Source organism: Balaenoptera ricei, chromosome 21 (genome assembly GCF_028023285.1).
Source record: "Balaenoptera ricei isolate mBalRic1 chromosome 21, mBalRic1.hap2, whole genome shotgun sequence".
Taxonomy (NCBI): Eukaryota; Metazoa; Chordata; class Mammalia; order Artiodactyla; family Balaenopteridae; genus Balaenoptera; species Balaenoptera ricei.
In genome coordinates, this window is record NC_082659.1 from 31,827,733 (window position 1) to 31,850,488 (window position 22,756).

At 37.5% G+C, this 22,756-nt stretch overlaps 1 protein-coding gene across 1 annotated transcript in view; it reads right to left on the reverse strand.

The window, feature by feature from the left end:
- Positions 1-238: 238 nt before the first annotated feature.
- ADAM9 (ADAM metallopeptidase domain 9) overlaps positions 239-22,756 on the reverse strand; it is a 102,483-nt gene continuing 79,965 nt past the window's right edge. The window contains exons 17-22 of the mRNA XM_059909413.1: positions 15,781-15,861; positions 15,426-15,531; positions 10,169-10,310; positions 8,413-8,500; positions 2,093-2,160; positions 239-364 (exon numbers count right to left, since the gene is read on the reverse strand). Of these exons, the coding sequence (XP_059765396.1) occupies positions 271-364; positions 2,093-2,160; positions 8,413-8,500; positions 10,169-10,310; positions 15,426-15,531; positions 15,781-15,861 (579 nt within the window). The 3' untranslated portion in view covers positions 239-270. The remainder of the gene's footprint in view (positions 365-2,092; positions 2,161-8,412; positions 8,501-10,168; positions 10,311-15,425; positions 15,532-15,780; positions 15,862-22,756) is intronic.

The window sequence follows — 22,756 nt, forward strand, 5'->3', positions numbered from 1 at the left end:
ACCTCACAGATGACTGAATAAAATGGATTCAGTAATGGAAATGAAAATGTTATTCTAAATTCCCTGGCTTTACTGCATTTCTTCTATTTCTCATTTCCCACTACTCAAGTTCTGTTTTTCTGTATTAATAAAGTTTGTTTTGTGGTATTTTGTTTTCATTCATAATTGCAGCAGGAAGAAAGGCTTTTCAAGAAAATATCAGAAAAAAAACGTATCAGCTCAGTTCCCTGAAGATGTCTGCAAAATGAAAGGTTAAAAAAAAAAAAAAAATCAAGTGAGGGAACTATATAAAGGAGGTGGAGGGGCAGGACGAGCAGGAATTAAATTTCCCTGAGATGATACTTTCGGTTGTGGTGGAGGCGGCCTGTGAGGGGGAAAAAAGACAGTTAATCGTATGTTTCAACCGTATGAAATAATGCTACCTTCATTACAAGCCCAACGTAACACCATTCTTGACATCACTGACAATTCTTAAGGGTACATTATATTCTGAGATCATTATGAATCCGGTATGTAATAGTTAAAAGTCTCCAATCGGAGTCGAAAATGGAGTAACTACCTTAAAGTCATGCTAGTGTCTAATCAACAATGTACAAAGGTTCTGGTGTATATGTTTTTAAAAAGGACGGTACATGAAATAGAAAAGACAAATTGTAAAAGACAAGTGAAGATACTATGTGAATTAAGCACCTCTTGTCCTGTTAGGATTTAAGGGGAGCAAATCACAACTAAGTATAAACCTTACATACATATATAAAGCTGAAATTCCAGCTCTCTCTAATATAATTTCCACCCCAAGAATTAAACCTGCTATGACTTCTATACCTGTCCTTCTCAGTTCTCATGCTTTAACCTGTGGATACCCTTCCTTAACTTCTTCATCCAATTCTAGTATACCTCTATTCCAATAACATATTAGAACTTCACCTGGTGAATATGTGTCTCACAATTTATATATTCTGCCCCTGATGCTCAGTTGAATTTCAGTACACTCTCACTGCATAATAAAGATTATACTTGAGGATACTACTCAGTGTGCAATTCAATTGTAATTTGAAGGACTTTAGCGGGGAAGGAGGGGTGAGATGTATTTTATGTGATGCAAAATGTTATAATAAATTTTCTCCTTTCTTGCTGATGTTACGCCCATCCACTGAGTCTTTTATTTTTCTTGTGTTTTTCAGTTCTAGAATTTCCATTTAATTCTTTTTTTAGGTTTTTAAGTTCAGCACATCTAGTTCTGTGCTGAAATTCTCAATCTTGACTATTAATTCCGTGATGTAATCGTCATAGTTACTTTAAAGTCCATCCCTGATATTAACTGGATACCCTCTGAGTCTGCTTTTCTTGGTTTTAGTCACATTTTCTTTTCTTATATGTTTAGCTTTTTAAACTGGGGGCCAAACATTAAAAAAAATAATAATAAAACTGTAGGAAATAAGTTGAGGGTCTGATTCACCCTTACCCCAGGGTCCCAACACAAAGACTGGGATATTTGCCAGGGTACCACCTCCTTGACAGGGCTCCAGTCTTTGTCCCCTCATCCCTATGAGTTTGTTGAAAGCTCTCCTCAGCTTCGTATCCTCTCACGTTCAGAATAGGTAGATATTTACAATCTAGGATGAAAAATGGTCCCAAAAGCTGAGATTATCTCTGGACTGCCTTCCTCTCCTGGACCATAGTCCCATAATCTCTCATTTCCTTGGTAGTTTTCTGATGCCTTCAAATACATATTTTCTTATATTGTCTAGCTTTTTTCTAGCTGTTCCTAATAGGAAGGCTGGTTCAGCCTATCTGATTTCCTGTTGCTGGTTATTTTAAAGGTCGTTGCTTCTGAATCTTACAGACACCAAAGGCTACAGCAGCTGTTGACTGTCTTGTTTGGGCTTCTTTAAAATTTCATTCCGACACTGCATTAATATGATAAAACTTATATAAAAGCTCTTAAAAGTTTTTCTGCAAATTGTGTTCTATCTAAACTGTTAGCAACAACTACCTTGTCCTAAATTAAATTAAAAATACAAGGGAACTATTTAGACATTAACCCTGGGTTTTATTTTGGTCAAGTAATCTAAGCAAATTCACTTCAGACCTTGATGGGAACTGCTGAGGCTGCCTGGCTGCATACGTTGGTACTGGAAATCTGTTTGCATATATAGGCTAAAAAGGAAAAAAAAAGTTATTACCACAGTGCACTCATAATTATATTTTCTATAAAGTTTATTTTCTATATAAAAGTAATCAATCTATTTAAAACTCAATGAATAGATGACTAATAATGTTGACATTTTAAAATACTTTGCTTATTCAACATGTCTTTGTTACTGAGTGTAGAATATTTAATTCTTTTAAGATTGTATATATTTTTTAATAGATCTTTATTGGAGTATAATTGCTTCACAAAACCGTGTTAGTTTCTGTTGCGCAACAAAGCGAATCAGCCATATGCATACCTATATCCCCATATCCCCTCCCTCTTGCGTCTCCTTCCCACCCTCCCTATCCCACCCCTCTATGTCATCGCAAAGCACCAAGCTGATCTCCCTGTGCTATGCTGCTGCTTCCCACCAGCCAACTATTTTACATTCAGTAGTGTATATATGTCGATGTTACTCTCACTTCGCCCCAGCTTTGCCCTCCCACGCCATGTCATCAAGTCCATTCTCTATGTCTACCTCTTTATTCCTGCCCTGCAACTAGGTTCATCAGTACCTATTTTTTTTTAGATTCCATATATATGCGTTAGCATACGGTATTTGTTTTCTCTTTCTGACTTAGATCGCTCTATGACGGACTCTAGGTCCATCCACCTCACTACAAATAACTCAATTTCGTTTCTTTTTATGGCTGAGTAATATTCCATTGTATATCATGTGCCACATCTTCTTTATCCATTCATCTGTCGATGGACATTTAGGCTGGTTCCATGTCCTGGCTATTGTAAACAGTGCTGCAATGAACATTGTGGTACATGACTCTTTTTTCGACATCTTTATCGGAGTATAATTGCTTTACAATGGTGTTAGTTTCTGCTTTATAACAAAGTGAATCAGTTATACATATACATATGTTCCCATATCTCTTCCCTCTTGCATCTCCCTCCCTCCCACCTTCCCTATCCCACCCCTCTAGGTGGTCACAAAGCACCTAGCTGATCTCCCTGTGCTATGTGGTTGCTTCCCACTAGCTATCTATTTTATGTTTGGTAGTGTATATATGTCCATGCCACTCTCTCACTTTGTCACAGCTTACCCTTCCCCCTCCCCATATCCTCAAGTCCATTCTCTAGTAGGTCTGTGTCTTTATTCCCATCTTGCCACTAGGTTCTTCATGACCTTTTTTTTGTTTTTGTTTTTTCCTTAGATTCCATATATATGTGTTAGCATACTGTATTTGTTTTTCTCTTTCTGACTTACTTCACTCTGTATGACAGACTCTAACTCCATCCACCTCACTACAAATAACTCAATTTCATTTCTTTTTATGGCTGAGTAATATTCCACATCTTCTTTATCCATTCATCTGTTGGTGGACATTTAGGTTGCTTCCATGTCCTGGCTATTGTAAATAGAGCTGCAATGAACAGTTTGGTACATGACTCTTTTTGAATTATGGTTTTCTCAGGGTATATGCCCAGTAGTGGGATTGCTGGGTCATATGGTAGTTCTATTTTTAGTTTTCTAAGGAACCTCCATACTGTTTTCCATAGTGGTTGTATCAATTTACATTCCCACTAACAGTGTAGGAGGGTTCCCTTTTCACCACACCCTTTCCAGCATTTATTGTTTCTAGCTTTTTTGATAATGGCCATTCTGACCGTCATGAGGTGATATCTTATCGTAGTTTTGATTTGCATTTCTCTAATGCAAATGATGATGTTGAGCATCTTTTCATCTGCCTCTTGGCCATCTGTATGTCTTCCTTGGTGAAATGTCTATTTAGGTCTTCTGCCCATTTTTTAACTGGATTGTTTGGTTTTTTGATATTGGGCTCCATGAGCTGTTTGTATATTTTAGAGATTAATCCTTTGTCTGTTGTTTCATTTGCAAATATTTTCTCCCATTCTGAGGGTTGTCTTTTTGTCTTGTTTATGGTTTCCTTTGCTGTGCAAAAGCTTTTAAGTCCCATTTGTTTATTTCTGTTTTTATTTCTGTTACTCTAGGAGGTGGGTCAAAAAAGATCTTGCTGTGGTTTATGTCAAAGAGTGTTTTTCCTATTTTTCCTCTAAAAGTTTTATAGTGTCTGGTCTTACATTTAAGTCTTTAATCCATTTGGAGTTTAATTTTTGTGTATGGTGTTAGGTAGTGTTCTAATTTCATTCTTTGACATGTAGCTGTCCAGTTTTCCCAGCACCACTTATTGAAGAGGTTGTCTTTCCTCCATTGTATGTTCTTGCCTCCTTTGTCATAAATTAGGTGCCCATACGTGTGTGGGTTTTTCTCTGGGCATTCTATCCTGTAGCATTGATCTTTATTTCTGTTTTTGTGCCTGTACCATACTGTCTTGATTACTGTAGCTTTGTAGTATAGTCTGAAGTCAGGGAGCCTGATTCTTCCAGCTCCATTTTTCTTTCTCAAGATTGCTTTGGCTATTCGGGGTCTTTTGTGTTTCCATATGAATTGTAAGATTTTTTGTTCTAATTCTGTGAAGAATGCCATTGGTAGTTTGATAGGGATTGCATTGACTCTGTAGATTGCTTTGGGTAGTATAGTCATTTTCACAATATTGATTCTTCCAATTCAAGAACACGGTATATTTCTCCATCTGTTTATGTCATCTTTGATTTCTTTCATCAGTGTTTTATAGTTTCCTGAGTACAAGTCTTTTGCCTCCTCAGGCAGGTTTATTCCTAGGTATTTTATTCTTTTTGTTGCAATGGTAAATGGGAGTGTTTCCTTAATTTCCCTTTCTGATTTTTCATTGTTGGTTTATAGGAATCCCAGAGATTTCTGTGCATTAACTTTGTATCCTGCAACCTTACCAAATTCATTGATTAGTTGTAGTAGTTTTCTAGTGGCATCTTTAGGATATTCTATGTATAGTATCATGTCATCAGCAAATAGTGACAGTTTTACTTCTTCTTCTCCAATTTGTATTCCTTTTCTTTCTTTTTCTTCTCTGATTGCCGTGGCTAGGACTTCCAATACTATGTTGAATAAGAGTGGTGAGAGTGGTCATCCTTATCTTGTTCCTGATTCTAGTGGAAATGCTTTCAGTTTTTCGCCATTGAGTATGATGTTTGCTGTGGGTTTGTCATATATGGCCTTTATTATGCTGAGGCAGGTTCCCTCTATGCCCATTTTCTGGAGAGTTTTTATCATAAATGGGTGTTGAATTTTGTCAAAAACGTTTCCTGCATCTCTTGAGGTGATCATATGGCTTTTATTCTTTAATTTGCTAATATGGTGTATCACATTGATTGTTTTGTGTATATTGAAGAATCCTTGCATTCCGAGATAAATCCCACTTCATCATGGTGTATGATCCTTTTAATGTGCTGTTGGATTCCGTTTGCTAGCATTTTGTTGAGGATTTTTGCATCTATGTTCATCAGTTATATTGGTCTATAATGTTCTCTTTTTGTGATATCTCTTTCTGGTTTTGGTATCAGGGTGATGGTGGCTTTGTAGAATGAATTTGGGAGTGTTTCTCCCTCTGCAATTTTTTGGAAGACTTTGAGAAGGATTGGTGTTAGCTCTTCTCTAAATGTTTGATAGAATTCGCCTGTGAAGCCATCTGGTCCTGGACTTTTTTTGTTGGAAGATTGTTAATTATGGTTTCAATTTCATTACTTGTGATAGGTCTGTTTATATTTTCTAATTCTTCCTGGTGCAGTCTTGGAAAATTGTACCTTTCCAAGAGTTTGTCCTTTTCTTCGTGGTTGTCCGTTTTATTGGCATATAGTTGTTTGTAGTAGTCTCTTATAATCCTTTGTCTTTCTGCAATGTCAGTTGTGATTTCTCCTTCTTCATTTCTAATTTTATTGATTTGCATCCTCTCCCTTTTTTTCTTGATGAGTCTGCCTAAGGGTTTATCAAGTTTTGTTTATCTTCTCAAAGAACCAGCTTTTAGTTTTATTGATCTTTGCTATTATTTTCTTCATTTCTATTTCATTTATTTCTGCTCTGATCTTTATGATTTCTTTCCTTCTACTGACTTTGGGTTTTCTTTGTTCTTCTTTCCCTAGTTGTTTTAAAAGTGTATCATTTATTTGAGATTTTTCTTGTTTCCTGAGGTGAGATTGAATTGCTATAAACTTCCCTCTTAGAACTGCTTTTGCTGCGTCCCATAGATTTTGGGTCGTCATGTTTTCATTGTCATTTGTTTTTATGTATTTTTTTAATTTCTTCTTTGATTTCTTCAGTGATCTCTTGGTTCTTTAGTAACGTACTGTTTAGCCTCCATGTATTTGTGTTTTTTACAGTTTTTTTCCTGTAGTTGATTTCCAATCTCATAGCGTTGTGGTCAGAAAAGATGCTTGATACGATTTCAATTTTCTTAAATTTTCTGAGGCTTCTTTGTGACCCAAGATGTGATCTATCCCGTAGAATGTTCCATGTGCACTTGAGAAGAAAGTGTATTCTGCCACTTTTGGCTGGAATGTCCTAAAAATATCAATTAAATCTATCTGGTCTATTGTGTCATTTAAAGCTTGTGTTTCCTTATTTATTTTCTGTTTGGATGATCTGTCTCTTGGTGTAAGTGGGGTGTTAAAGTCCCGTACTATTATTGTATTACTATTGATTTCTCCTTTCATGGTTGTTAGCATTTGCCTTATGTATTGAGGTGCTCCTATTTTGGGTGCATAAACATTTGTAATTGTTGTGTCTTATTCTTGGATTGATCCCTTGATCATTATGTAGTGTCCCTCCTTATCTCTTGTAACAGTCTTTATTTTAAAGTCTATTTTATCTGATATGAGTATTGCTACTCCAGCTTTCTTTTGATTTCCATTTGCATGGAATACCGTTTTCCATCCCCTCACTTTCAGTCTGTATGTGTCCCTAGGTCTGAAGTGGGTTTCTTGTAGACAGCATATATACGGGTCTTGTTTTTGTATCCATTCAGCCAGTCTGTGTCTTTTGGTTGGGGCATTTAATCCATTTACATTCAAGGTTATTATTGATATGTATGTCCCTATTGCCATTTTCTTAATTGTTTTGGGGTTTTTTTCCCCGTGGGTCTTTTTCTTCTCTTGTGTTTCCCGCTTAGAGAAGTTTCTTTAGCATTTGTTATAAAGCTGGTTTCGTGGTGCTGAATTCTCTTAGCTTTTGCTTGTCTGAAAAGCTTTTGACTTCTCCATTGAATCTGAATGAGATCCTTGCTGGGTAGAGTAGTCTTGGTTGTAGCTTTTTCTCTTTCATCGCTTTAAGTATATCCTGCCACTCCTTTCTGGCCTGCAGAGTTTCCACTGAAAAATCAGCTGATAACCTTATGGGGATTCCTTTGTATGTTATTTTTTGTTTTTCCCTGCTGCTTTTAATGTCTTTCCTTTGAATTTAATTTTTGTTAGTTTGATTAATATGTGTCTTGGTGTATTTTTCCTAGGGTTTATCCTGTATGGGACTCTCTGTGCTTCCTGGACTTGGGTGACTATTTCCTTTCCCATGTCAGGGAAGTTTTCCACTATAATCTCTTCAAATATTTTCTCAGACCCTTTCTTTTTCTCTTCTTCTGGGGCCCCTATAATTCAAATGTTGGTGCATTTAGTGTTGTCCCAGAGGTCTCTGAGATTGTCTTCAATTCTTTTCATTCTTTTTATATCTACTCCAGGGCAGTATTTCCACCATTTTGTCTTCCAGCTCACTTATTCGTTCTTCTGCCTCAGTTATTCTGTTATTGATTCCTTCTAGTGTATTTTTCATTTCAGATATTGTGCTGTTCATCTCTGTTTGTTCTGTACTTCTTCTAGGTCCTTGTTAAACATTTCTTGTATTTTCTCAATCCATGCTTCCATTCTATTTCCGAGATTCTGGATCATCTTTACTATCATTACTCTGAATTCTTTTTCAGGTAGATTACCTATTTCCTCTTCATTTATTTGGTCTTGTAGGTTTTTACCTTGCTCCTTCATCTATGACAGATTTTTTTGCTGTCTGTTTTTTTTTTTATGAGTGGGGTTGTGTTCGTGTTTTATTGGTTGTTTGGCCTGAGGCTCCCCACACTGGAGTCTGTAGGCTATTGGGTAGAGCTGGGTCTTAGTGCTGAGATGAGGAACTCTGTGAGACCTCACTCCAATGAATATTCCCTGGGGTCTGAGGTTCTCTGTTAGTCCAGTGGTTTGGACTCAGAGCTCCTAAATTCTTTGGAAATTATCTATGTTTATTCCTATATGATGTAACAATTTTTTTAATCTTTAAAAATTTGATATCATAATATAGTAAAGAAAAAGAATTTTTCATTTAAACTTACAACTTCTCTGGGAGGAGCCACTGAAGAAGCATGTCCAGGAACACTCACTGGCTGTCTAGAAACTTTTGCTTGATTTTTGCCATCTGACCTGAAAGATACAATTACTTTTGAGCTAAATTAAGATTAAAACATTTCTACATGATATATTACATAGACCTTGCATTTTCCCAAGTACAGAACAATGTTGTTGGTAGTGGTGGTGATGATGATCATGAAGACAACTAAAATTTTTATGGCATTTTTAATAGCTTTCACCCAGTTTTAATCCTTAGAGTACTAGAAAGTTTTATTAACCTCATTTTACAATTAAATAAACTGAAATTCTAAGAAATTATGTAATTTGGTCAATTGGGCCAGTGTTCTCCAACTTCTCTCCTCAAGTCTTCCTGAAATGAGAGAGGATTAAAAGCATATTCTTAGGTTTGAAGTAGTCACTCTGAATATTAGGAAGTCCAAGTCCAAGAGGAGCAAACAAGCTGGCTGGAAAGATGTCAGCTAAGATTTAGACATGGCAAAATGACAGTAAGTCAGCTAGGTAGAAGTGTATAGGAGACAGCTATTGCTATGGAACTAAAATTTCAGAGATGCAGACTGGGGAATTATCTATAGGGATTGGTCAGTCTGAAGTTAAGAAAAAGGATAGAAACATAAATCTGGGGAAGTCCCTGGCAGTCCAGTGGTTAGGACTTGGCACTTCTACTGCTGTGGCCTGGGTTCAACCCCTGTTCAGGGAACTAAGATCCCGCTAAGCCAAGTGCTTGGCCAAGTGCAGTGTGGCCAAAGAAAAGGGTGGGCGAGGGCGCTACACCTCAACAAATTATATTTTTTAAAAAAAAGAAATATAAATCTGTTTTAGAATACGTTAAGAAAAATAAAGCTAACATCAGGATACTCTAGGAAAACATTATGCAGTAAGTGAGGTAAGTGAGAAATAGGGCAATGAAGTAAAGGTGAGCAATCGAGGCGAGATTTGAACATTTTGGAATCATTATCATAATAAAGATTAGTATTAAGTAATTACATTGTGCTATGGGTTTTATTTGTTAGTATTTCCTCATTTAATCTCACATCAACCCGAAGCGATAGGTAATATCATTATTCCCATTTTAAAGGAAGTAAACCAAGGCTCAGAGACTTTTTTTATTATTCCAGTTCATAATTCTAGCAAATGACAAACTGGAACTTGAACTTAGATCTGACTACAAGGCCCATGCTAATATATGCTACATTCCAATGCCAACATATTAGAAGTGATCGTTGAGAGACAGTTGTATAAGAGTCCAACACATAGACTAGAAATATCAGCTGTCTGAATTACGACAACCCTTTCTTCCATCAAAGCTTATTTCTTAAAAGCCGATGATTCACAAAATCTGTTTTCAAAACAGACCTGAAGAACACTTCTCCTATGAGAACTGATACTTGAAATAGACATGGAAGAAAAATTTTTAATGAAGCCCAAATCAGAAGTTGTAGTCCAATTACTCCACTATCAGAAATCAAAGTCAAGTAAAATGAAGCCTAGCAGCCATTTTCAGTAGCATACAGGCTGGTCACCATAATCCTTTCCCCTCACCATTATAAGAGGTGGCTGAGTCATCACTGCCCTTTAAGTCCTGCTAATCATGTCAAAAGAATGGAGAGATAACTTAGAACCCTATTTTTAAACCAGCTTCTATGATATGACTATCATCATTAATAATTATTATACTTTAAATTTTTTAATATGAATTTAAAAGAAAAATAATCTAAGTACTCATATGTTTGTGATCTCTTCCTTCTGCAGTAGCTTTTCTGTAGCTGGTCTCTCTTAATGAAGACAAAAGCAGCCAATACAGTAAGAGGAACAATGACGAAGAAGAACACCAGAAGTCCGTCCCTCAAGGCAGTATTCTTTTCTACAGAGAAGGATTTTACATTAATGATCATTAAATTAGAAGTTAACTCATATTAACTAGAACATATTAGGTGATGATACGTTTTACATTAATTTTCACATTGTTCAAAAGTCACACTGATATAAACTGAAATATAGAGAAGTCTTGTTCACTCCTCATGCTTACCCACTTCATTTTTGCCTCCCTGAAGATAACCACTTTTATTAATTTCTTATATAATCTTACAGTATTTCTTCATGTAAATATAAGCAAGAACAAAATATGTTTTATTGTTAACCCTTTCTTACACAAAAGGTAGCATGGCATAAATGGTATTCCACACATTACTTTTATCACTTAGCTATACTACATATCTTCCCAAACTATACATAGAGCACCACCTCATTTTCTATACAGTTATACGAAACTCCATTGCAAGGATGTCCCATAGTTTATTCAGTCAGTAAGTACCCTACTAATACTTTTATTTTTCCAATCTTTGCTGTTACAAAAAAAAATGTTATATAAGGAATAACCTTGTACATATGTCATATCATTTTGGTGCAGGTATATCTGTAGAATAATTTCCCACAAGTAGAATTCCTGTATCAGAAGGTGAATGCATTCATCATTTTTTTTAAGGCACTATCAACCTTTCTACCACAGTGGTGGTTACAAGTTAGCATGCCATATATTCAGATTATAATTCAAAAAGGTACATGCACCCCTATATTCATAACAGCAATAGCCAAGACATGGAAACAACCTAAATGTCCATTGACAGATGAATGGATAAAGAAGATGTGGTACATATATATATAATAGAATACTACTCAGCCATAAAAAAGAATGAAATAATGCCATTTACAGCAACATGGATGGACCTAGAGATTACCCTACTAAGTGAAGCAAGTCAGACAGAGAAAGACAAATACCATATGGTATCACTTGTATGCAGAATCTAAAATATGACACAAATGAACTTATCTACGAAACAGAAACAGACTCACAGACATAGAGAACAGACTTGTAGTTGCCAAGAGGAATGGGGGGAGGGAGAGGGATGGATTGGGAGTCTGGGATTAGCAGATGCAAACTATTATATATAGAACGGATAAACAACAAGGTCCTACTATATAGCACAGGGAACTATAGTCAATATCCTGTGATCAACCATAATGGAAAAGAACATGGAAAAGAATGCATATACATGTATAACTGAATCACTTTGCTGTACAGCAGGAATTAACACAACATTGTAAATCAACTATACTTCAATAAAATAATTTTTTTTTAAAAGTTAGAAGGCCAGCCAGCAATATATAAGAATTTCTCACAGCCTCACCTATAGAGCCAAACTTCTGCATGTTTGCCAACCTGGAAGGTGAAAAACTCTATCTTTTATGATTTTAATTTGCATTTCTCTTTTTATACTATGATTTGAGCAACTTTTCATGTTTAAGGAAACATTGTATTTCTTTTTCTTCTCAGTCCTTTGACTGTTTTTCTGTTGGTCTATTGGTTTTTTTTCTTCTCAGTTTCTAAAAGCCTTTACATATTAGGGAGAATAGTTTTATCTGTATGTGAGTTGGAAATATTTTCCCCATTTTGTCATTTGTCTTATGGTACAATGCTTTTCTCCATGCATAAGTTTACTGTTCTGAGGTAGCTGAATTTATCAATCTTACTTTTTATGGCTTATGGATTTAAAGTCTTATTATAACTTTAAAAATTCATTAATTAACATTAATTTTGTCTGTTTCATGTTCTTTAGTGAAAGAATATAGTAAATATGAACACGAGTGGTAAACTGTGAAATTATCCTCATAGTTTTAAATTTGTAAAAGTACCAAAACTTTGTTTCAAAAGTTATATGAAACTACATGAAACACTCAACCCAGTTAAAAATAAAAATATGAAAAATTAAAGCAAGCTTGATATATCAGTTTATACTTACTAATAAGTAGACAAAATTTAAATTAAAGCATCCAACACTGGCCAGGTTATGTTAGAATTGGTACCTTCATACTGTCAGTGGCATTACACAAGTTCATTTGGAATTTTTATCAAGAATCATAAAAAGGGGCTTCCCTCATGGCGCAGTGGTTAAGAATCCACCTGCCAATGCAGGGGACACAGGTTCAAGCCCTGGTCCAGGAAGATCCCACATGCCACAGAGCAACTAAGCCCGTGCACCACAACTACTGAGCCTGCGCTCTAGAGCCTGTGAGCCACAACTACTGAGCCCGTGTGCCACAACTACTGAAGCCCATGCACCTTGAGCCTGTGCTCCACAATAAGAGAAGCCACCGCAATGAGAAGCCCGTGCACCGCAATGAAGAGTAGCCCCCACTCACCACAGTTAGAGAAAGCCCGCAGGCAGCAATGAAGACCCAATGCAGCCAAAAATTTTAAAAATTAAAAAATAAAATAAATTAATTAAAAAAAAGAATCATAAAAAGGATTATACCCTTCAATCTAATAATACCATAACTGGCAATTTATACTTCAATTGGGAAAAATGCATGAGTATTAAGATGTACACTACAATGTTATCAGTGTGTATCAAAAACTTAGAAACAACCTAAATGTCAAATAATTAGGCAACAGCTAAGTCAAGTTATGGCACATCCATCAATGGAATGATACACAGCCATTAACATCCATAGTTCTGACTTCTGCTTCTAGACAAGATGGAGTAACAGGGACCAGATTTATCCTGTCAGCTATAACAACCTGAAAACCAGGCAAAATACATGAAGCAATGGTTTTCATGGCATTGGACATAAGGCAATAAAGAACAATGACCCCTGAGAGACAGAAAACAAATAAGGTGAGCTTTACAATAATCCCAGTTTGCTGCCTAGAGAAAGTTAACAGACTGTGATGAGGGGTGTGGGAATCCAAGCAAAACCCAGTGGTCTCCTCGAGTTGAGGAATGCATGCTAGTTGTCTGAGGAAGAAGCCAAGACAACTAGAGTTCAAAGGCAAAGTACCAGAAGGGAGGCAGCTGCACAGACAGAACTTGAAAGATCTGCAAAGGGTTCCCCTCAAATACTCAGCTGAGTACTCATCAGTGTATGCATGTAAGGAAACCATCTGAAGCCAGAGAAAGAATCACCCAAAAGGATTAGTGGGAACAAACCCAAGAACTCACACAGGACTGAAAAGAATGCCTGTTCCTGCCATTTCCAGTGGAAAACTCCATAGTTAATGGCATTGAGTAGAATAAACAGAAGGGGTTTGCCTCAGTAATGGGGCAAAATCAGCCCTAGGCTAAATGCTGCTCAGGTCCCCCCAACAGAGCTTAAAAAAAAGATTCAAAAGAACCGTACTACAACCATGTAACTTAAGCCCACTTAAGCTTCAACCCAAAGTTCAGCAACAGAAATCCAAAAACACCTAATATACAACCGGCAAAATTCACAATTTCTGGCATTTAGTAAAAAAATTAGAAAGCATGCAAAGAAGCAGAAAAATATGACCCAAAATGAGGAGAAAAATCAATCAATCAAAATTAAGAAATGATACAGATGATAGAATTAGTAGACAAGGACATTAGAAGTTATTATAAATGTATTCTACATGTTCAATAAGATAAGTAAAGATTGAACATGCTGTGTAGAGACATGAGGAAGGAAAGAAGGAAGGAAGGGAGGGAGGGAGGAAGGGAGGAAGGAAGGAAGGGAGGGGGGAGGAACGGAGAAAGAGAGAGTAGGAGGGAGGGAGGGAAGAAGGGAAGGAGGAAGGGAGGGAGGGAGGGAGGAACAGAGGGAGGAACAGAGAAAGAGAGAGTAGAAGGGAGAGAGAGAGAGAGAGGGAGTGAGGGAAGGAGGGATGGAGGGAGGGAGGAAGGAAGGAAGGAAAGCAGGCAAAGAAAAAGAGAGAGGGAAAGAAAGAAAGAGAGAGAGAGAAAGAAAGAAAAAGAAAGGAAAAGGGAGGGAGAAATAGAACTTACAGAGATAAAAACTTCCATGTCTAAGATAAAGAATACACTGGATGGAATTAATGGCAGATCAGACATCACAGAAGAAGACTGAACTTGAAGAATAACAATAGAAACTATTCAAAGTTAAACACAAAGAATAAAGAATTTTTAAAAATCAAGGCAAATCACTGAGATGTGAAAGAACTCCAAGTAGCCAAATATACATGTAATTGGAGTCCCTGAGGGAGAGGAAAAATGAAGAAAAAATATTTGAAGAAATAATAACCAAAATTTTTCCAAATTTGAAGAAAACTATAAAAGCACAAATCCAAAAAGTTTAAGAAATTCCAAGCACACCAAGGCACATTATAATCAAATACTGAAAATGAGAGATAAAGAGATAATCTTACAAGCAACCAGAGGGTAAAAAAGAGACACACTATAAACAGAAAATGAAAAAAAAAAAGATGATGGCAGATTTCTCAGGAAAAACAGTGCAAGTCAGAAGACAACGTAGGAACATCTGTGAAGAAGTAAAAGGGGGGAAAAACTGTCACCTTAGAATTCTTTACCCAGTCATCATTCCAGAAGGAAGGCAAAATAAAGACTTTTTCAGATATACAAAGCTAAAAGTATTCGTCACCAGCAGAAATGTGAAAAGAAGACCTTCAAGCAGAAATTGAATGATGCCAGATGGAAATCTGACTTTACACAAAAAAATGAAGAGCACCAGAAATGGTAACTATGTGGGTAAATATAAAGACCTTTTCTATTATCTAAATTTCTTTTTAAAATAATCAACTGTTTAAAGCAAAAATAATCACAATGTATTATAGGTTTATAACATATGTGGTATGATGACAATAGCACAAAAGCTGAGAGAGAAATGGAAGGATCCTGAAATGGCACAATATCACATGAAGGGAGACTGTGATAGAAAAATATCAATATGGTAGATTTAAACCCAAACATATCAATAATCAAATTAAATATAATTGGCCAAAACAACTCAATTAAAAGGCAGAGATGGGCAGAGTGGATTAAAAATAAAACCAAGACCCAGCTATAGGCCGCCTACAAGAAACCAACTTTAAATATAAAGACACAAATAGATTAATGGATGTGGAAGTGAGGGCAAGGTACAAGGATGCCCCACTTTTGACACGGGCCACTGAAAGACCACACTAACTTCCCTCCACATTACTTGCCATTGTATGCAGGTCCACTATCCACACTTCCTCCGTACCCTGTAGCCTCACAATAGGGGGGAGCCCAGCCGCTGTCACAGTGACAATTCTTATTGCTGTTACATACCTTCAAAACAAAATACCACTTTTGTTAATTGTGAATGTTGCTCTACATGATGAACTCAAGAATAGAAGCCAAGAGAAAAGACTAAATTCATGCAAATCCATAGACACTCTTTTTAAGAATGAACAATTTATCAGGTATCTAAATTCCCCAATATCTAAAAATCTAAGAAGTCTTACAGAGAATACTCACTAAGAATTCTCATTATTGAGCATTACTTTCGTGAACAAACCAAAAGAGGCTATTACCTACCCCATGTCCATGACACTTTTTCTGAATATCACAGTCATAATTCAGAACAGAAGCATTTACACATTGGAAATTTCTACAGATCTGAAAAAAAAAAGAAGTAATGAGTAAAGAAAACTTGAACACATTAATAAACTAGCCAGAAAAAAAACAGACCTGGGTGTAGATTATTTCATTGGTGAATTCTTTCAAACTTTTAAGAAATAGTTAATTCCCATATCACATATTTGAAAATTTAGAAAAATAAGTGAAATTAACTAATTTGGATAGAACTAATGATCAAAGATGACACAAAGGCCAAAAACAAAGATAAAACTGTAATCTATCCTTCCATACATAGATGTGAAAATCCAAAGTAAAACATTCACAAATGGATTTTTTCAAGTCAGAGATGATCCCACTACTACAGGAAAGGATCAATGATAGGAAATCTATTACTATAATACCTTACATAAATTGTCATTATTAAAATAAATATCAAAAAAGCATTTGATAAAATTTGACACTCATGTTAATTTTTAAAATTCTTTCCAAAATAAGAATAAAAGGATACTTTGTTGACAAGACAAACCCTGTCTTCCAATATCATGACTAATTATGAAACTAATTCATGGAAATATACAGACATTCTTTTTAAGAGACAAAATTGAAATGATTCGATGATATTTTAATTTTTTATGGCAAAACAAATGACAAACTGCAAAAAAATATTTACAACAGACATAACTATCAGTTAATATTCTTTATATATGAGGAGCCTGTAAAAATAATAACAAAGATAACCCAACAGAAAAACAGAAAGATATGAATATGGACTTAGCAGAATAAATGAATATGAATATGACTAGGGCCTGTAAGATTTCTGCTGAGAAATCCATTGATAGCCTTGTGCAGTTTCCTTTGTAAGTTGCAAGTTTCTGTTTTCTTGCTGCGATTTCTTTAATTCTTTTTCTTTCATTTTAATTCTTTTTCTTTAATTTTTGACAGATTTATTATAATGTGTCTTGAAGAAGATCTCTCAGTTGAGCTTGTTTGATGACCCATTTGCTTCGTGAACTTGGATATCCAGTTCTCTCCTCAGCTTTGGGAAGTTCTCAGCCATCATTTCGTTAAATGAGCTTTCTGCCCCCTTCTCCCTAGTTTCCTCTGGAACTCAATAATTCACAAATTGCTTCTTTGATGTTATGCCAGAGATCACATCAGCTTCCTTCACGCTTTTTCATTCTTTTGTTATTTTTTTCCTCTGAATGGATCATTTCAAAGTTCCTATCTTCCAGCTCACAGATTCTTTCTTCTGCTTCGTCCATTCTAAGATTGATGCTCTCTATTATATTTTTTTTCATTTCATCCATTATATTCTTCAGCTCCAGAATTTGTTTGGTTCTTTTCTTATGATTTCTATCTCTTTGTTAAACTTAACATTTTGTTCGTGTATTGTTTTCCTGATCTCATTAAATTGTGTTTTCTGTGTTCATTGAGCATCCTTCAAACAGCTATTTGAATTCTTTATTGGTACATTACAGATCATCATGTCTTTGCGATCAGTTACTGGAAGATTACTGTGATCCTTTGGTGGTGTCATGTTTCCTTGACTTTTCATGTTCCTGGAAGCTCTGCATTACTATCTTCACATCTGAAGTAGCAGTCAACTCCTCCAGTCTTTACTAACTACCTTTATGAGAGAAATACCTTCTTTCAGTCCTGCTAGGGATCCTGAGGCTTTCTCAGATTCTCTAGGATATGCCCGCTCCATACTTCTTGCTCCCTCTTAGGGAAGAATTCTTAAGCCTATTCTCTTCTCTCAATCCTGCAACACACCAAGCCAAGTGCTGACAACCCTCTCCAAAGCTGAAGCTCAAATCTGCGTTCCCTCTCTGGCCAGCAGATTCTAGCTGGCTCTCTGCACATGCTCACTAGCTGTCTGCAAAAGCTCACTCTTGCACCACTGTTGGGAGGGCACATAGGGTGCTGGCCACAGGGTGAAGGGTGTCTGGGTAAGGCATGCAGCGAGCTGGAGGCTCCTGTTGGCCACCTGGGGGGATCTGCAGGCAAAGCATCCCCAGCCGCTCATGGGTGGGCTTCTTGATGGAGTCCACCTCACAGTAGGATCTGCATTCCTTTAATATCCTCGGAGAGTCCTATGTGCCACTCTCCCAGCCCCTTCTCACCTCCCAGTCATGCAGCTCACAAGCCAGTATTCTGAACAGGATGGAACAGAACGGTCCCTGTACAGCTGGGGAAGCCAGGTGCTCACTCACCTGCTCTCATTTCCCCCTCACAGGAGAGATCACAAGCTGAAAATATCTCTCAGAGCCCTAAGCTGTGCCGCCTTGGGTGAGGGGTGCTGAGGGTAAAATCAAACCATTCCCCTTACCCTCTCCGATACATCCAATTTCATATTTTTTTGCTCCAACATTGTGCTGGAACTTCTTCTCTGGAAACTGGGATTTCCACAAAGGCGCTCTCATCGTGGGTGACTAAGACGGTATCTTCCAGAGGCTTCCAGACTGTAGCCCAGAAGGGCTGCAGCCAGGAATAGGCCATGGCAGGGTCCACATCAAGAACTGAGGTCCGTCTGCCTATTACCCTGATACATGGGGGGCAAGACTCCTTACAGGTTCCCTAACATTTGGTACTGGATCCCACAGTTCCCCCAAAGGCACTTCTGTCCATGGATGGATGCCAAATTGTTACATCAGCCATGTTGCTGATGTCACTTAAAAGCCTGGGAGTGTTATTCTAATGGAAGTTCCTCCACAAGGAAACAATGAAGAAGGGAATAAATATCCCTTGCCAACAGTTAGGACAAAACACTGTTGATTTCAAAGCGAGTTACTAAGAGTGTATTTTCCTTCTTATATAGCTTTTGTTTTTACTACAGCTAATACTTGTCTTTCTTCTTATACAATTGGCCTTTGTCATATCAGTATTCAATCTCTTCACCCAAAAAAAGAAAAAAGAAAAAGAAAAAGAGAAAGAAAAGTTCTCACGTCCTTTCCTCTTTCAAGTTCCCTCTTTCTCTAGAAACCTCCCTGCAGGGTCCACTTGCTCCAATCTAAATTGATTACTCTCCTGGCCTGGTACATAGCTGCTATTTTAGAATTTCTCTTTGACGTTCTTCTGTGTCCTAGACTATAATTCTCTTTTTGGTTTACTTCCTCATTTGTTAGAACATTGTGTTAGATGATTTCCTAAGACAGGATAAATAAAGATAAATTTTCTGAAAAGAAAATTTGAAAAGATACGTTGTCTAAAATGTTTTTATTGTGCCCTCTCACTTGATTGCTACTTTGGCTGTGTATAGAATTCTAGGTTGAGAATCTTTCGGAAACATGAATGTGTTGCTCCCTTGGTTTCCAGATTTCAATTCTCAATCTCATCCTTTTATATGTGACCTTTGTTTGTTTTGGGGGGGCCGGGAGTTTGTCTCTGGAAGCTATTCTTCACAAGTACTCTGACACAAGTTCGCTTCTCTGTTTTCTTTCTCTAAATTAGAGATTTAAATTAGTTGGATTTTAAAATCTTTAGTTGATCCTTGCAGGCTTTTATCTTCTCTCTCATTTTTCTGTTTCAGTCTTTTTGGTCAGCTTCCTCACAGAATTGTCCAAGTTCATGTAACAATCCATCTATAGTTCAGTTATATATGCGTGAGGGAGAACAGTATACTAGGGTTAGGACAGGGAGACAACAGTATACTAGGGTTAGGACAGGGAGACAGACATCTCCTAGGAGGATGACCAAATAATATCAAAAATCTTATCTTCTCATCTCCAACCTGTTCCCAGGGGAACAGGCAACTGGTTGCTGATGCTTTGTTGACAAGATAGGAGAAGCAAACAGACAGAAGAGCTAGCCTCTCCATTGGTAGAATAAATTTAAGTCCATTTTCAATACCATGCCTTCCCCCCACCAACCTCTCTCAGCTATAACCACTGTTTCCAAATCACCAATCTGTTTAGGATTCTGCCAGACTAAGATACAGGCTCTTTGTTCACACCCTATCAGTCTGCACTGTAAGTTGTGGGTCCCACTACTCAGTCAAACTATCAATACTTTCTCTCCTCTTTCAGTTTCAAAACATGTTGAAGTTTTTATCTATTGATGAAATCTCATATACTTCACACTTTGGAATCTATTCCCTAATTTATTCCTTTATATTTTGAGAGATACTGGCATGGCGAACAGGATAAATGAATATTACAATCCACCATCTTTTACAGATTTTTTTTCCAATTCATATTTTCACTCTGAACTTCATAACTTGTAATAACTGACTGTGATGATTACTTTTATGTGTCCACCTATATGAGACAGAGGGTGCCAGGATCCATGGGTCCAGGAATGAAGGAGTGGAAATGCAGTGGCACCACTTACTATTTCTCTTTGTGACCCACTAGCAAAATGTTTGCTTACTGCTCCCAGGACCTTATGCTCTGTTGGCCTAGAAGTCTTAGCTCTAGAGGGAGGAATGCTTCCATCAGGAGACACAACAGTGACGCCACTGAACTGGAAGTTAAGACTTCCAGTTAAGTTCATGCCTCTGAATGAACAAAGAAGGGAGTTACTGTAGGCTGGGGTGACTGATCCTGACTCCCAAGGGGAAACTGGACTGCTACTCCACAATGGTAGTAAGGAAGAGTATGTCTGGAATACAGGAGATCCCTCAGGGCGTTTCTTAGTATTATCATACCCTGTGATAAAGACCAATAGAAAACTACAACAACCCAATCCTGGCAGGACTACTAATAGCCCAGAGCCTTCAGGAATGAAGGTTTAGGGCATCCTGCCAAGTAAAGAACCATAATCAGCTGAGGTCCTTGCTGAAGGCAAAGAGAATACAGAAATAGTAGGGAAGAAGGTAGTTAAAAATACCAGCTATAATTATATTACAGAAACAAAAACTGTAATTATCATGAGTATTTCCTCCTTATTTTGTTATGAATATGCTTGTGTGTATATGGGTATCAAATATCTTTTTCTTCTCTCTCTTAGTCCCTTAGGTAACTCACAATGTATTTGTGACTTTAAGTATTGTTAACTTTACATCACAGGATTTAAGTTACAGGATATTAAGAAAAGTAAACAATGGCCAAAGATTTTATCTCCTCTTCTAAGTAGGATTTAGTCCATTTTCGGTTGTAAGCAGGATACAATGGTTGTACACAGTTCTACCATGTTAGGTAGAATTATGACCGTGCTATTGTCTTCAAGATTGTTTTGAAGATTGTTATTGTCTTGGAGATTATGTATGGTTTAAGGAGATGCATATAGACACCAAGCTGACAAGGTGTGGACCTGTGATGGTTAATTTCATGTATCAACTTGACTGGGCCACAGAGTGCCTAGATATTTGATCTAACATTATTCTAGATATTTCTGTGGGATGTTTTTGGATGTGCTTAACACATAAGTTGATCAAATGAGTAAAGCAGATTGTCCGTATGTTGGTCTCGTCCAATCAGTTAATGGCCTGAATAAAATGAAAAGGCTGACCCTCCTCCAAATAAGAGAGAATTTCTCCTACCTGCCTGCCCTCTAGGTGGGACATTGGTTTTTTCCTGTCTCTGGACTCAAACCGAATCATAACTCTTTCTGGGATCCAAACCCGCTAGCCTTTGAACTGGAATTACACCATCAGCTCTTCTGGGTCTCCAACTTGCCCACTGCAGATCTTGGGATTTGTTATCTTCCATAATTGTGCAAGCTAATTCCTCATAAAAAGCCTTATATATATAAACACATACACACTCACACACACACACACCCTTTTGGTTCTCTTTCTCTGGAGAACCCTGACCAATATTTCTTCCTTATGCCCAAACCAAGAATAAACAACTCAAAACAACTGAAATGTACCAATGTTGAGGTAAACCAGACTTTAGCCCACTGAGTACAATGCACGACTCAACAGCAAAAGCTACATGGGCATGAGGCAGGAATGAATATTATCCAACTTCAATTAACTAAAGTCCATTCTAGTGGCTGTCTGTTACAGACTCAATGATTGTGTTCCCCTCAAAATTCATATGTTGAGGCCCTAATCCACATGTGATGGTATCTGAAGATGTGTAATTAAGGTTTGTTGAGGTCATGATGGTGAAGCCCTGGTCCAATGGGATTAGTGCCCTTATATGAAGAGACACTAGAAAGGAGATACTCATGTCTGTGCCTCATGAGATCATGAACTGGTGCTACACTCAGCTCCAGCCCCTCAAGCCACAGTCAGGAAGCAGCCCAGCACGTCCAAGGACCTGGCTGGGGACATGCACATCCATGCCTCAAGAACTAGGCCTACAGACTTCAGTTTTGGCTGTGGAATCTGAAACAGTTCTGGAATTTCATTCCAGCCAATCTCAGTCACAGTCCAGGGCTAGTGCTGCCCATCCAGGGACCCAATTAATGAACAGACAGCAGCCCTCTTAGGTACCTGATGGGAGCCCCACCCGTCTATGCAACTGGTAATAGGCCTGCTGTTTAAGGACCCAACTGTGGACCCTGAGGCAGACCCCTGTCCTGGGGCCACCTCCTGAAAAAGGTACTGGAGGCAGTTCAATCCCCCCAGGGACCAGTCAGCACCCATGCCCTACCAAGTCCGTGATAAAAAGTTCACCAACTGCAGGCCCTGCTGCACATCCAGAAACAGCTTTGTAACCAGCTCCAAACCAGGCAGACTGAGATCCCAGAGGTAATCCCATCAGCACACAGAACAGACAGGAGGTGCTTACCAGCTGAAACCAGTCTGTAAAGACTGGTGCTCCTTCAAATGCACAGACACCAATGCAAGGCTACATGGAAGAATCAAGCAAATATGACAACACGAAAAGAAACTAATAAAGTTCCAATAAATGACCCCAAAGAATGAAGATCTATAGTTTGCCTGACAAAGAACTCAAAATAATCATCATTAAGGAACTGAATGAAATGTGAGAGAACACAGGTAGCCAATCCAGCAAAATCAGGAAAATGATGAATGAACATA